We start from the raw sequence: 15,913 nt of genomic DNA on the forward strand, positions 1-15,913 counted from the left end.
AACTACTAGGAGCCTAAGCAGTATTAGTCATGGCATTCACTTAAATACAACAGTTCAGTTAAACAACTCAGTAAATATTTATTTTTAGTTTTAATATACAGCTAGAAATTTATGCTTACTGTTTTTATAGTACGCCAGCTTTAAAAGAAACACTATAATAGCAGTAAACATTGCAAAAGTTCTGAAAGGACTGAGAGGAAGTCTAACAGATAAGGCACCACACTCACCATGCCACAACTCATCATGTTTTTTAGAATTTCTAGGGGAGGTTTTTGTGGGAGCAGTTTGTGCTCTTCCTCTTTTACCCCCAACACAGTCCTTATTACCATCTTCATCCTCCCGCACAGGCTTGTACCTAAAAAGTAAACAGAAGTTAAAAATATGCTTTGAAATGCTAACTTAGAGACAACCAAAAGCACTTTTAAAGGTGTTCGTTTTCAGATTTCCAGAACTTTACTTGAATGACAGTTAAAAGCAGAAATACAAGAACACTGCACTGGGCTATGATCCAGCTTCTGAAGTGAAGTATTTCACAGGGGAGAAAGAACATGGATGCTTCAGCTCCATGAAGGGAAAGGAGAGAAGGTAAATGCATAAACAAAACCCCAAAGTGACTGAGGTTAGGGTTAGGTTAGGTTTTGGCATTTTTCAGTTGTTGTTTTGTGGGGTTTTATTTGTTTGCTTTTTTCTTCAGTACATTTAAATATTAAAAAGAATGAGACAGCTGAACATTAAGATGTTCAGCAGTCATGCATCAATGTTTCTTGCAGAGTATGGCTGAAGAACACATTCACTTTCACAGCAATCAACTAGAAAAATTAGTGTGAAGTTGACCATTAGTTGTATACTGCACATTCTCTACTGTTTATGGTCAGTTACCTAACACTAAGAATCGTTTCTCCCCATCTGGCAGCTGTCATTTAAAATTCCCCATTTCTTGTTCATCAGCTTAACTCAGGAACTAGAAAGAGTATCAGGAGCTAGCAATGAATTCTTACTAAGTTTTAAATATCTCAAGCACATCAGGAAATTCAAAGCTCCACAGTTTTCAAAGAGATAAAAAGACAGATAGCTATATTCAAAATTTCTTGATATATATGCATTTAGTCAACTGGAGAAGTTATTCCTGGATTTCTCTAGGCAACTTACCAAATGGTGTGCGTTTTTGTCCAAATCCCAGCTCTTCCCAGTGGGTTGCTTTCATCATCTGTAGACTCCCTCTCTTCCTCAGCCTGTAAACTGTACTGCCTGACTGCTTGATACACAGTCATATTGTATGGCAGCAAGTGATCTCCAATGTAGAACTGCAATCTATGTCTCACATTCCCTGAATTTAAGAACTGAGCAGCCTGAACAAAAAAAAAAACAATAACCATACAAGTTAGGAAACTTGTTGCATAGCTTTTCTTTAAGGCCCAGCCCACACTGCACCCTCCCTGTCCCAGAGCAAAAGCTTACCAAAGATTCATCTATTTCTTCATCTGACCCATCATCATCACTATCTTCATCATCTTCTCTAACTCTTCCATAACCTGAGGCAAGAGAGAAGATGGATGTCTTCATTTTCTTTTTTTCATTAAAGGTAATAATGCTTTGGTACTCTGTTATAACTTCTAAAACTTTAAATCAGTTCCAAAACATATCAGTTAAAAACAGTAAGATTCAGAACTGCTAGAACAAATTTCAGTATCAACACCTGGCATCAAAAATGCCAAGCTACAGCCAGTGTGACAGTAAAGCAGTAATACTTCTGTTAGTATTTTGACTGAAATGTTTACCACAGAAAACAGTTTGTCCCAGAAAAGGAAGATTCTCTACAGCTTTAATCTCCTCCCTGGCGAGCAAGGTATCTTCATAGGTACCATCCATTTGTCTTCAGCATAATCCTCACAGGTTTTTACAGACTCTACATTGACAGCAGGAACTATTCCAAAAAGGAAAACACAAGTGACTGTATAATATATAAATACCTCTAACTACAAGGTATCTTTCAATGGCTTGTACCAAAGCCAGAGGATCAATCTTCACAGGTCCACCTTTCCACTGTTTCACATTAGCACAGTCTGGATGTCTTTGCAGTTGGCATTTTAATTGATGTGTATTGAAGAATTTTAAAGCTTGGGATCCTCTGTTAAGAGAAAAACTCAAAATAATTTGTGAAAAAAGTTGCTACACAAAGAATCTAATAACCGTAATTGTATTAAAAATGCAATAAAATAGGCTTATATATGCATTTATGATTTTACTTGTTCAGAGTATTATTTGTCAGGTTATATCTCTAAAAATAAGCTACTATAATTTGGATAAATAGATTGTAAGTTGTCTTCTATAAGAACAACAGAATCCAAGCTGAACAAAATCTGGAAGCTACATGAAATAGAGAAAGCTCAGCCTAAGGTCTGATTACAATATGGCCTATACTGACCATCTTTGAAATCTGAACTAGTTCAGTGGTCAGCTGATAACACAGGAGATTTAGAGCTGTATTTATGTGCAGTGCAACGAGGATCAGAAATGGGCATGGAAAACACATGTGTTCATTTCAACAGATTTTTTTTCAATAAAGACCTGAAGAGAAAACCGGAATGCTCCTCTGTTTCTTTTCTTGCCAAGAATAGTTTGTATATACGTTCCACCTCACCAAACTATCAATACTCAAGCTAGCTGGTTTTATACAACAAGCCTCTTATCTTGGGCTGCTTCTATTTCCAGGTGCTAGTAAAAGACTACCAAAACTTAATGCCTCAAAATCCTCATTGACATAATCCACAGTAAAACTTGCAGTCAAACAGTGCTACAGCTTTCTGGCTTCCCATATTTCATTTTCTAGCAAAAAGAACAGCAGGATTTTGCTTCTATGATTAGCAGCTTTTTAACTTTGGTAGTTATCCCACTTTTTACAAAAATAATACAGGTAAGGAAGCATTCTGAGATTACAGAGCAAATACTATTTGCAAAAGCCAGTAGACAGACACTATTTTCTTCTAATAAGAAATCTGTGTAACGCATTAATTCCCACTGATCCTAAGTTTCACAATAAACAAGTACTGAATTTTAATGTTAGATTAATGCTATTGTGTGAGGCTCCAATTCAAATTACATGGATGTTGTGTCACCATTAATGAAAAAAAAACCTCTCCACACTACCTTAACTACCTGAGATACAGAAGACCTTTGGCATTTCTAATTTTACAAAAAAATTTTCAAAAATTCATTTTCAATGCTCCTTCTCTCATGCTAAGCTTTTAACCAGCACCAAAAAATATTTTCAAAACTTATATGCAACTGTATTGAAACAGATTCACTATTATATAATAAATAAAAACGAGTGTTGATTTACTGAAGTATAGAAAAGAAATTGTAGAAACAGGTCTTTAGTCACTCAAATTTGTTACTTGTAACACAACTACCAAGCAGGATTGCAAATTTATTCTGTACCTTAAGACTGAGGGCAGGTCTACAGCATTTTAAACTCTATTGACAGCCAAGCCTTATCACTTAATGCACTATCATCCTACAGATACAGATATAGAACAGAACCTATATGAATAATGAAGTTGAGCACATTGATGTTTTTTAGCAGAGTAATTAAATTACAGTGTCCAAGTAATAAATAGATTGTTTCTTTGCAGTGTTTACAGCGTTACATGGGGACAAGGAAGACATTTAGATTTTTAAAGGGTAAATTTAGAGATTACATTTAAATTACCCCAAATTTAAGTGAGACAAGTTTCAAGATGATAAGCAAACATTTACTAAAATATTCCATCTTCCTCTGACCAAAAAAAAAACAAAAATAAAGGGTTATTGCTACTGCCTTTAACAGAGTCAGAAGTTTCCATTATCTCCTCTTGTAATTGTACTTCTACTTGTACTTGTCCTTTTAGTGTTGTTTGAAACAGGTTTTAGAAAACAATAGCTCCCAACAAAACTGTTACCTGAGCATTAATCCTTACCTGCTCCCTGTTCCATTTCCACTAGGGAAGTCATGCACTTTAACAGGAAACTGTTCCATCTGACTGAGGCAGTTGTTCATTTTATGGACTAATGCCAACAAAGGTGCATTTTCTAATGGCTCTAATCTTCCAAGGGGCTCTTCTCCAGGAAGCTGAAATATAGTCCAGTCTTTTGTTACCTGCTTAAATTACACCATCCTAAACAATTTATATCCCAAATTAAGAATCCCTGCTCTCACTGAAAGTAGCAGCAGTATCAGGATGAGTAAATGACACAAGTTTATGAAAGAACTCTTTCAAAGAATGTACTTTTCTCTCCTGGTTTCAACTGATTAGCCCAAAAAGCTTTTAAGCATTCACCCTTAACCATGAGCAACAAGCTTTTTGGAATTTTGAGTTATCTGCTTTCCTCTCTTCCACTTCAAATTTCTTCCTTTAAAAACAGAACAGCAGTTTCTTGCAGTATTTAGTCCTAAGTGATAATATTACTATCCAAACTTTTTCCTTCCACATCAACTTCTCAAAAGACAGAAATTCTTCAAAACTCAGACAATTGGCCATTTTGGAATTTTTTCCACTGCTGTGTGGAACTTTCTGTAATTACAGGGTACTCAAAAAAGTTCATGACCTATAAAGACACTGAACAATGTGAAAGTTGCAGTGTTATACAACTTAAGACATAAACAAAACATTCTTTCTGTATTCCACCTTTAAGGTAAGGTCTACATAGAAACTCTCAGATGTTTTTTGAGAAAGAAAATTTGAGAGGAAGACAACTAATGCCAAAAAAAATAAACAAGAAAACTTACCGGAGAAGAAAAAAATACATGAAGAAATCTTTTCAATCTGATATCCCTGCTAACAGCATCTTTTTCACTTTTAGATGTCAAATAGAGCAGCAGTTGTTTAACAAACCCACTATGCTGGATTTCAAATGAGGAGACGTCAGATTCCGAGACAATGCTACGGATTTCTACAAGGCACTCTGTTCCACCATCCACCTGAAAAATGTAAAGGGAGTGTTTCACTACCCAGATATTAAGGGCTTAAGAAATGCTAGTTTTCCTTCTACTGCATGGAACAGCTCTAAAGGGAGAGGAAAAAAGCAAAGTCTGGAATGTGTAGTAACTCAATAGATGCAGCAACACAGGGCAAATAATCTGATAAGCATGTTTCTGTTCAAGGGGAGACATTACAGGCAACAGCTACAATTTCTCTACTTTTACAAAAAATACAGGTCGCATTCCTGTCATATGCAAGGTAAAGATGAGCTCCAAGTAGGGATGCTTTCTGTTTAATGAAAAAAACAAACAAAACCCCAACAACTCAGATTGGTATGTTTTACAGGACATCTGTGTGGGAGAGAGGAGGAGGGAAAGTTTCATATTTTAACAATTGCTCAGATCAAAGCACAGAGCACAGCTCAGCTCCTGTGCTGGTTTAGAAGTTACATGTTTGGATCACCTGTCAAGGACCACAACTGTCTGAAAAGCAAGGCTGAAATTCTTGACATGCTACTGCATTTTCCCCAATCTGTATTTCTTCTACCATTTTAACAAAATGCTGTTTCCCTCTCCTCCTCCCGCCCCAGTCTCAAAGTTCTTCCTACAAATGGTATTGTTCTTTAAGAATAAAGTCAATCCCTGACACTTAACTGTAGAGCTTTCAAATTTGAAATAAAAAGCTATGCAAATGATACATTGCCAGGACTGGTCTTTTATCATAAGTGTTGTATGTGTCAGAGCTTACACACTCATTCTAAAAAATTACTCCAAGTCATAATGACTCATAAGTCAAGGCAAAAAATGACTCCCCCCCAACTGTAAGTAAGTTTGCCACTTCTAACCTGGAGGTTGAGTTGTTCAGTTGCAGTGCAAAGTCTCTGTAATACATTTAGTGCAGGATTGCTTCCGTCCATGTTTTCAGAACTAAAGTAATGTTCTACAAATTTATGGGCTTGCTCCTTAATCCAGCCCTTAATTTTTTCTCTGTAAAGAAGCACACAGAAGGCGTTTAGCCACACTTAGCATTTGCATACATTAATATTACAAGTAAATACAGCCTGAGTATCATTCTGTCCATGTTAAACAGCAGACATAGAAAACCCTTTACTTTTATTCCAACACAGTCAAGTACTTTTCTCTACAGATCACTTCTTGCATTGTTTTTTTCAGTTCTCCAATTTTTCCCTACCATGCAACTTTTAAACTATTCCAATGTTATTTTCTCTACCTTAATTTCTTGATTCTTTTTCCGGATATTTTTTGGTTAAGCTCCAACTTCTTTGTAGCTGCTACTTAATCCCCTGATCATAGTGAACATCATGTTACAAGTATTGTGATTTTTTTGGGTGCATACCTGTTATTGGAAATGGTATCCTTGGAAGCAGCCCTTGCAAGACCACTTACTCCTGCTGTTCGTGCTGGTTCAATATTATTACTGTTGGACTGTGTGCTTAATCTTCCCCATGTTTTAGGATTTAAACTTGCCAAGAAAGAAGATTTAGGAGACTGAGTAGTTGTAGGGCTTTTAGCTGGAGGGAATAAAAAGACAAAATTTAAAATCAACAGGTATATTACTAGCTAGCTCTTTCTGCAGTTTATAAGCTTACTTTAAAAGGAGGTAAAAGTATCATACTTTAAGAATTATTTACCTTGATTGTCTACTTTGTCATCATCTCTTGGAGGGGAGTATTTTGGTCTCCTTGGCCCTCGTTTTGGCAGTCTTTTTCTCTTTAGAACATCACTCAGTCGTCTGTCCAAATTTAAAAATGAAGTTACTTATTTCCACCCAGGAATATATATATTCATGCACACACGCCTCTCTCAGTTTAAGATGCATCTGCCAGCTGCTTCCTTGAGAATTCAAGAACAGGTTCAAGAATTCAACAGAATTCAAGAACATCCCATAACGAAGATATTCCCTAGGATATTCCCCTCTAGGAGCAGGGGGGCCTCAACTCTATTAATTGACAGGACAAACTCCATCCAGAAAGGAAGGGATTTGCTGGCTGCCATCTTTCATTATGAGCAGCCAAGTATAGCCAGAAGTGACAATAAACAGAGGTTTCTCATTTTCATGCTTTAATTTGTGTAACCATTTGTTCATCCATTTATTTGAACAGATTTAAAATGAAAAAAAATCCACAAATCTCTACTGAATAAGCTCTAACCAACATTGGATATTTGACATGCCTTCCCTATAAAAGCCCAGTAAACACTTCTTAACCGATTTGTGGCATTTTTACTCATCAATCACTACATTTGACAAGTTCACATATTTCAATTCTTGTTTAAAGTGACAAATATCTGACCTTTAAAATAACAGCAAACTAGTAATTTATTCCTACACTGTATTTTAATTCTACAAGTGTTCAAAGTGATTGCCTTCCAGCAAAACTTAATTTATTATAATTTATTTTTCCTCCAGTCTCCAGCATAAAGGAACCATGTCCCATAGCTCTGAAAGAATCACTGTCCTTAGCAGTTAGATGAGACTACAAGCTGTTGCTCTTGACATTCTCCCAAAACAGAAAATGATTTAATATAATTATGACCTAACTACCTGATAACGGCTTTTTTTCCTCTTTTAAACATTTAATATAGAATTAATCTGAACTACCCACTGAAAAATTCAACACCACTCCAATTTAGTTTTTTACAGGAAAATACCATGGCAAAATGCAGATGATCATGTGGACAGCCCATGCCACTCAAGACTTTTTTTAAAAAAGTAAGATAAAAAAAACCCCAAAACCCCCACAACAAGAAAGCACCAAAGCCAGAATGAACAGGTTATTTTTCAGGAAGTGCACTTACCCCTGTGGGCTCAGATCCAAGGAATCCTCCCGGCTGTGCTGTAAACTGGGAGAGCCCAAATCTGCAGCTGCATTGCTGGCAGCAGTGGCTGTCCCAGTACTTATGGTCGTAGTGGTTCCCAGCGTTCCTGATCCATTAGTGCATACTTTTGGGGGGCTTGTCAGCAAAGCCTCAGACTCTGCCAAGTTCTTCACTTGGTGCATCACCCCTTTGAGACAGAATAGATCTTTGTTTGGTGGGTTAGTTTGGGGTACAGGGAGAGGAGGGGGCGGTAAGAGACGTGGTGGCAGGAACAAGGACATTTGAAAAGGTAGAACAGAGTGTGTTATTGGAACCTCTGCTTTGACTATGGCAGGCAGTATTTGCTCACCCCACCCATCAATACTAAGCTTTAAAAACAGTTAAATATTTTCTTTAAAAAGTTAACTTACACAGCTTAAAAAAGTAAAAAAATTAGAGCAGTATGAACAGTAGCTAAAGAAACCCCAAGCACAAAGACTAGTACAAAGACTTCCGGCTAAAGATTCGTCAGTTTTCTCCAGTAAGACTTCGCATGTAATTTCAGTGAGCCATCTTCAGCCTAAGTGAGTTCATTAGTATCCAATAAGCCTGTACAAACTTGCTCCAGATTCTGAAAACACAAGCTCATCTCCTACAGAGTCTGGGTCAGCTCCTCCCTAGTAATACAAGGGGAGCTTGCACAGATGTGCCTTTATTATTCAAGAACAATGGTCAATTTTTACAGCCTGGGGACAGTGGACACACATTTTTAAAATACTACATAAAGAGGTGAAGAGAAAAAAAAAAAAACAAACCACGATTTACCTTCTCTTCTGAAGTAAACACTAAAAATGTCAGGTAACTTTTGCATTAAAATCTCTGCCATCTGCAGGGCTCCAACTACTATCTTAAGGTCTTGACTCGACAGCATGGAGGCAATATGACTAAAACAGACAATTTATTAGAATTAGCTTTGTGGTTTTTTGGTTGGGTTTTTCTTTTTAAATCAAGTCAGTTCATCTTGTATACACAGCACTGGAGACTGAAAGCAAACAAATTGCATAGTGCTTTTATAAAAGCTACCAATAAAAGCACTGAAGTTTTCTTCCTACCTATATCACTTTTACTATGTTTTAACATGGCATACAGTAGAGAGACTTTTATAAACATGGTGTTCTGGAACTTGGTACTGTCTTTGAAAAACTATTTGGTTTCTTTTCCAGTTGCATCCTCACATCCCCAGCTTTATGTGTAACATATAGGAGAGGTTTCATGAATAAAACTTACCAGTTGAACGCTATTAGTATCTGTTATCGTTCACATTGCATTACCTCAAAAGTTATCTTGCCCTCAGAGAATTTCATAGGCAATTCTTAGAAATCAAAAAACCAATAAAGGGTAATATTAGACACTCCTAGTGCACACAGCCAGAGGCCACCTAAGTTTCTAGTAAGAATGTCTAGCATTCGCAACTACAGCAAATCTGTAATGCAAAAAAATTCCTGCAGAGCAGGCAGACTCAGCTTTTAGAAAATTAAGACTTTAAAAGTATTATTTTTCCCTGAAAAAGATGATTCAAAGAAAGTAATCACCAAGTTTGAGCTGTAAGCTCAAATTTAATTTCATTTGCAGCAGTTAATGAACCCACCTTGAAACAGCATGGTTTTTCAGCACATCCTTCAGAAGTTCAGCATCAGCAAAATAAATTATCCTAAGAATTGCTCTAAGGCACTTGTGTCTAACAGCAGGTCCAGCTGAAGAACTATATACTTCATAAAGAACACCAAACAGTGTTTTGATAAAGGATTTTGCCAGTTCTGGGTCCTCTTTCATTAATTGTGCTCGAGCATCATCCTTCTTCAATTCCGAATGTCCACCTGTGAGAGAAAGTGCGCAACAAATCACTGGACAGATCTTTTCATCTCTGCTCTAATGATTACTTTCTTTTATTAAAACTGATTTAATTCAGCTCTCAAATTGAAAAGATAAAATTCAAGAACCAGAAGTAAAAGTCATTAAGTAGGTACAAAACCTCCTCTTTTCTAATAGTTTGATCTTTTTTCTTCAGTTTTCTTACATATTCCTGTATAATAGTAAGAAGCCCTCACAGAGTCTTTGTTAAATGAAAGAGCTGCATGAAAACAACTGGTTCAGAAATCCCAAGCCAGGAACATTCCCAGATCTCTCCCAATTCAATACATTTTCAGTCCCAGGAGGAGTTTGCACATTAAAAAGCGTATATGTCAACAGTCCAAGTTTTGTTATGAAGCTTTCTTCATTCATATAAATCAGAATAGTTTGATGCTCCACAGAAGCCGTAAGAAAACTATTTAGCAGTAAACTGCTGCACAACCTAGCATAAATTAGCCACAACTAGAAAGCCCAGGTGTTTCCTGAGCTGTACTTACTAGTATTTGTATTGGCTAAAGGGTTTGGTTTTCGCTGAATGGCACGAGCTGTTCCAGTATCCTCATTTATTTGCTGCATAGAGTTAAAATCAATAGTATAGACACGCCCAAGTGTAGACAGACTTATCTCATCCTCACCAACCTGATGAGCTGCCTAAAATCAAGGAAGAGTTAAAAGTTAAGAAATCCCTAACAAACAGAAAACGGTATGAAAGGTGAGGAGAGGGGTAACACAGTAGGAAAAACAGTGACAGAAATACAATAAGGATAGCAATTAAGTGATTTGGTACGGCTGAACACCAAAATAGTGCAATATTACAGCAGGATGTTTGAGGAAACTTGTGCTTCTTACTCAAAAAGATCAAGAGTGATTTTTTTAAAGACAGAGAAAGCACTCAATTCCCTATACAACCGCACGCAGATTTGAAAAGCATCACCACACGAATGTGTGGAATTACTACCTCTATTATTCGACTATCAATCCTGTTATAGGGATGCCAGAGACCCCTGTCATCTCGCCATTGCCATATTGCACCATCTGTGTTTTGTGCATTTCCTTTCTTTAGCATAGTATCAACAGCAAAGATTCCCTCTTTTGGCAGGCAAGGCATCAGTTCACTGTAAAGAACATTAAAACAGTATTTTACTAGAAGCATACAATCAAGTCCATCTAAGCTGAAAACTGTTTGCCATATTTTAGTGAAGTTAAGGATTTTAACATACCAACCATGCCCAAAACCTAGGACTGCAAGACTTACCAGATAAGAGAAGTAAGTTCATAAAGTTCTTGAGGACTTCTTGGAACAAGGTCAATTTGTTCTTGACAACTCCCATTTGAGGCTCCACAAAGGAGGAAGTGAAGTGTTTCTGCAATATCTATAAAAATTATTATTCATGAGACTTCCTGTATCATATACGGATTCTATTTTCTGTTGGACACTACACAGAAGAGATAGTTACTGCCCAAGGCAAACAGAGTGGACTATAGGACAAAAGTCTTTCTCCAAACACTAAGAAATGTGTTTGTTCTCAGGTCTTGGGTTTGTGGCTTCTTTGGGTTTGTGGTTTTTCCTTTAAGGGACAACTAGAGGAGAAATACTACTCAATACACAAGACACAGAAGAAAACAGGGAAAGACACAGGGCAGTTGAATTGGTCAGTCAAAATCTGTGAGATGGAACGAAGAAAAAAAGTGACAACTAAGACAGCTCTAGAGCAGTTACTTTGGTTAATGTTTTCCCCTCGAAGCAGTACTTAAAGTGCATGGTTCCCCCACATGGTAAAAACTAAGAAAATACTTATTCAGCTTGTGTTGGAAAGAATAGCTTGTACAGCCAATACATACTCAAAATTAAGTGAGCACTGCAATGACAACAGCTAGAACTAGGAAAAAGGATAAAAACCCCTCTGGATAAAAGCTTTTAACAAGTTTAATTTAACATTTTATCCCAGGGGAAACACAGTAAGAGAGAAAAAATAAAAGTACAGAGTATTTAAATGATCAAGTGCACAAGAGGTCTGTACTGACTGTAGGCATTAAGATGAACAGGCACCCTAGAACATGGAAGAGTAAGAACTCACTTTGCTTCATAAGCTGGACTGCAAGTGTGGGGCAGTTGGAGCACATCAGGGAGAACATGCGCACCACCATGATGAACATTCCTGAGCTCAGGATAGGAGGTGTCACGACCAAAAGCTGCTGGATATTTGTTAACAAGTCCTTGGAAGCAACCTGCTGCAGCAAGTTCTTCAGGAGGGAACAACAAAATGAGAAACATTAGTCCCTGAAACGTGAGCCCTCAAGAGAAACAGGGTGGGTGGAGCAGAAAGCAGATATGTACCCCCATCCACACTCTTACCTCTTCATGCTGGAAGTTGTCCACTAGCCGTGCAAAACACAGACAAGTGCTTTCAACAGACTTTTTGTCCTGTCATAAAAAAAGTTTTGTTTAAATTGAAATATTTTAACTTGCATTACAACATCCTGTCATTTTGAGGCATTCACAAAATTTCTCCAGAAGGGCCAGTCTAACCATATTTTACAGAACATTACAGCTCTGGGTTTTTGACAGTCTACAGTGACCTCCTGATACAGCTGTGCTTCCTACATATTCCCTGGGAAACACCCCCCCACTTGCAAAACAAATACCTTTTAGGGACCTTTAGAGATGAATAAATTGATCTCTAATATTCTTTTTGGATTCTGCAAAGAGGAAACAATAGGGAAAAGAGCCAGAAAGCCGAAGTAACAAGTAGGAGTGAAGGTTACTGTTCTATAGACTACATGAAACATGATTTTGATATTATGCAGCACAAGACAACACAGCAAATCTAAAGACACAAGACTGCCCTCAAAATAGCTCTAGTTAAAAGTTCAATTAAATGCCAAAAAAAAATTTGCCTGAACATAATGAAACACTAACTATAAGGGTGGCTGAGCACTGATAAAGGTTAGCCTGAGAGACTAAGTCTCCATTCTTATAGACTTAAAAACAGGAAAAAAAAAATCATCTGGACATGCTCCTGGGCAATCTGCTCCAGCTCACCTTGCAGGGGAGCTAGGACTACTTAACAGAGACCTCTTCCAACCTCAACTATTCTGTTAAGAGCTAACTCAAGATTCTTTTCCAGAAAATTTCCACTTCAAAATTTCTTGAAATCTTACTTTGGTGGGTTGTAGCTTCTCTTCAGAGATCAGGATCAATACTTGTCCCTACTACTGGTGAGAATGGTGCTTCCTGTTTCTAGGGTACAATCTAAAGCTGTCATTTGGCTTCTTAGAAGCTGCCTCAAAGATTCAAGTAGTCTTTCAGCAAGATGATGTAGGCAAAATTAAGAATAGCACAAGAATACACAAAACCATTATCTGGAAGCTTCCAATTACTGAATTTGTTAACAACCAAAATATTTCTCCTCTTTCATCTATTTAACAGGGATCTGCCAACCAAGCAGATCACCAAAAATCTCTTTTGGTGCACCAGTCATTTTAAGTGGTCATTTATGAACACAGCAGCACTGCAGGATATGTAGCCCTTAAGATCCCCTTGATTTCAGATTCATCACTTCAAACTATTGTACTAAAGCAGGCACTTTTTAGAAATGCCATAAACCCCCCCTCAAAAAGTTAAAGCACAAGAATTGAAACTGAGGCGTTATGAATTTGAAGTGGGCAAGAACCTTGCAACCCATCTTTTAAGAAAAAATAAAACCAGTTATACTACTGGACTTGCTCTCACTGATGTCCTTGTTCTTACAAGGACTACAAAACCATTACTCATGCTTTGAGCTGAAGTACCTTATTTGTCTTGTTTTATAAAATGTCACATTTACAGAACCACAAGAGGTCCGTATGTACATTGGTATATCACAACCTGGCCATATAGAAACTTCAAGCAAATTAACACCTTGCAAAGGCAAGTAACACACAGCAAAGAACCAGGTGTCTAGAGACTTCTTTGAACAGCTTTCAGATCAGAATCAGAATGTTCCATTTTTTAACAACTTCTTACCTGATGGGTTAACCTTTGTGTTAGCAGTGGCAAAGAGTCTGCCACAAAGTGAAACTCATCAGGCGTTATACTCTGGCAGCAGTTGGCAGCAATAGCTAGTGCATTCCTTTGTGCATTTATACTGAAGAATTCCAGATACAGCAAACAGTCTGCCAACCCACCCTATAACAGAACAAACAAACATTTTCACTCTCAGTACTGCCAAAGTCACAGAAAGTTGTTTTCTTATTTCATCTTCACAGAAGATTACCAAGATGTAGAGCTAGCAAAACTGCCTTTTTTTGGTTTTACTTACTGCCTGCAAAATGGCTTTACTGTGCCTGCGTGACAACATCTCCAGGGCTGTAAGCGCCTGCTCTGCCACATCAATGCACTGGATAACTTGCAGCTGCAAGAAAACAAAAAAGCTTGTATATCAATTTCTAAACCAATGTGCAAAAATAATCATCTTGATTAACACTTGGACATACAGCCTCTGCTAAGACACATATGCTAATGAAGGCAGCTCTGACTAAGCCTGCCAGTTTAAGGCTACCTCAGCCATGGAGCTACTCCAAGAGGCAACAGCTCATTTAATTACACATTTTGTATGCTTGCAACACTAATCCAACAAAACGACCTCAGTGAAGAAGAGAGCACTTTTCAGTAAGGGTGGGAGCAAAGATTAAGCCTGGCTTTAGAAGCTTCTCACGCATTTTGTATTATCGTGTAAGCCATGAAAAGAAGCCATCATCTTAATGGCATTTCCAAAAGTTAAAACAAAAGATAAAATCCCTTCATGCTGTTTTTATCATTGTTTTGACTTCATTTTACCTTTTCCAAGAAGACAGGAATTGCATCTACCACTACAGCAGATGATCTGGGAAGTGCTTCCATCATGTATGTTAAGGCCCGACATGCATGATTCATCTATTAAATATACAGATATTTGATTTTAAGTTCAGAAACATTTTCACATTTCAAAAGCTTCTTAAATATTACAAACAACTTACAATGTCAAAGTTGTGCTCCATCTGCAGCAGAGTTATCTGTTTAAAAAAAAAAGCATTGCTTGTTTAGAAAAATATATCTAGATATCATCATAAAAAGGGTACAAATCACTATGGTAGCTTTTGACTCAGGATTTTGAATGTTCGCAAAAATTCCAAAAGAACCACTGCCTATTCTTGAGCTATTAAAAAATTAATAGACTACCAAAACTTAGCAAAACATCCTCTCAAAGTCAAATGATACACATACACACACCGAGAATAATAATGAATAAATGATGATTATTTAAGCAAGACATTGAGTGAAATATTATATCCTCCAATAGAAATCTGAGATTAGATCTTTACCAAAGCTGGTACAACACTCTTGACTGGAAATCCTCCTAATGTTTCTTCATTTCCCATAACCAACAGCTGGCACATCTCAATCACTGCCTGCAATTGCTGACTTTCATCAGTGGCTTGGAGACCTTGTAAAAGCTGTTGAGCTTTAGAACCTAGATATCCAGAAAAAAATTTAGGAAAAAAGGTATTAGAAAGTGTTCAAGGAACTGTTATGCTATACTTCTGCCAGAGTGGAAGACCAGAGATAGTTTGTTTTCCTCTGTATTTGTAGTTTCATTTCCTTTCCCTGTCATAAAAAGGGGGAATAGGGAAGGGAGACAAAATCTCACTCTTGGCTGCCTTTCCAGTGCAGACTGGTCAGCACAGGGAGTCCGCCACACTGCTCAGCACAGCCATCTTGCCAACCTACAGCAGGTGCCAGAACCCAAACCATCCCACCTTTGTGCAACAAAGGACTTTGCAACACCCCCCAGATAATACAGCACATGGAGCACCCATTAGACCCCATCCTCTTCTTGGCATGCAGTCTAACAGGCTGCCTCTGGCTCTCCTGGGAAGCCAGACTTGGACTGGAAGGTGCACATCTCATCCAGCTGCATAGCGCAGACCTGGTGCAACAAGTCTAAGGACCCACATTCTCACTGACACAATGTCTGAAGGAAAATCATTCTGTCCGAAACCTAAGACACTTTTGAAACTAAAACCAATGTAACTTAGAACTGACATCTACTAATTGTTTTAAAGCTAGCTTAAGCATTTGTTTAAAGCTAGCAAAAAACCCAAGAGGGTTGGAGAGGTCTTTTGTTAAGCAGCCCATCATGCAAAAGAAAAAGATAAGGAAGGGGTGAAAAGGCAGGAACCCTCCCTTCCCCACCTAGAAAGGAACAT

The 15,913-nt window shown here is 37.6% G+C and overlaps 1 protein-coding gene across 10 annotated transcripts in view; it reads right to left on the bottom strand.

The window, feature by feature from the left end:
• TRIP12 (thyroid hormone receptor interactor 12) overlaps positions 1 to 15,913 on the bottom strand; it is a 79,968-nt gene that overhangs the window by 13,516 nt on the left and 50,539 nt on the right. For 8 of the 10 annotated variants that reach the window (XM_014256142.2, XM_088061272.1, XM_014256140.2 and 5 more), the window contains 22 exons: positions 15,029 to 15,177; positions 14,684 to 14,719; positions 14,505 to 14,600; positions 13,987 to 14,079; positions 13,692 to 13,853; positions 12,042 to 12,110; positions 11,764 to 11,929; positions 10,941 to 11,058; positions 10,644 to 10,800; positions 10,183 to 10,336; positions 9,423 to 9,651; positions 8,600 to 8,718; positions 7,775 to 7,982; positions 6,610 to 6,710; positions 6,315 to 6,489; positions 5,803 to 5,944; positions 4,766 to 4,957; positions 3,957 to 4,108; positions 1,971 to 2,143; positions 1,459 to 1,532; positions 1,150 to 1,349; positions 228 to 355 (listed from right to left, as the gene is read on the bottom strand). In XM_014256142.2, coding sequence (XP_014111617.1) covers positions 228 to 355; positions 1,150 to 1,349; positions 1,459 to 1,532; positions 1,971 to 2,143; positions 3,957 to 4,108; positions 4,766 to 4,957; positions 5,803 to 5,944; positions 6,315 to 6,489; positions 6,610 to 6,710; positions 7,775 to 7,982; positions 8,600 to 8,718; positions 9,423 to 9,651; positions 10,183 to 10,336; positions 10,644 to 10,800; positions 10,941 to 11,058; positions 11,764 to 11,929; positions 12,042 to 12,110; positions 13,692 to 13,853; positions 13,987 to 14,079; positions 14,505 to 14,600; positions 14,684 to 14,719; positions 15,029 to 15,177 — 3,093 coding nt within the window. The remainder of the gene's footprint in view (positions 1 to 227; positions 356 to 1,149; positions 1,350 to 1,458; positions 1,533 to 1,970; positions 2,144 to 3,956; positions 4,109 to 4,765; positions 4,958 to 5,802; positions 5,945 to 6,314; positions 6,490 to 6,609; positions 6,711 to 7,774; positions 7,983 to 8,599; positions 8,719 to 9,422; positions 9,652 to 10,182; positions 10,337 to 10,643; positions 10,801 to 10,940; positions 11,059 to 11,763; positions 11,930 to 12,041; positions 12,111 to 13,691; positions 13,854 to 13,986; positions 14,080 to 14,504; positions 14,601 to 14,683; positions 14,720 to 15,028; positions 15,178 to 15,913) is intronic. The other 2 variants (XM_014256144.2, XM_088061271.1) reach the window with 1 other exon arrangement.

The sequence above is a fragment of the Pseudopodoces humilis genome, chromosome 11 (assembly GCF_049639895.1).
Source record: "Pseudopodoces humilis isolate 2021_Gansu_Grassland_sample_001 chromosome 11, ASM4963989v1, whole genome shotgun sequence".
NCBI lineage: Eukaryota > Metazoa > Chordata > Aves > Passeriformes > Paridae > Pseudopodoces > Pseudopodoces humilis.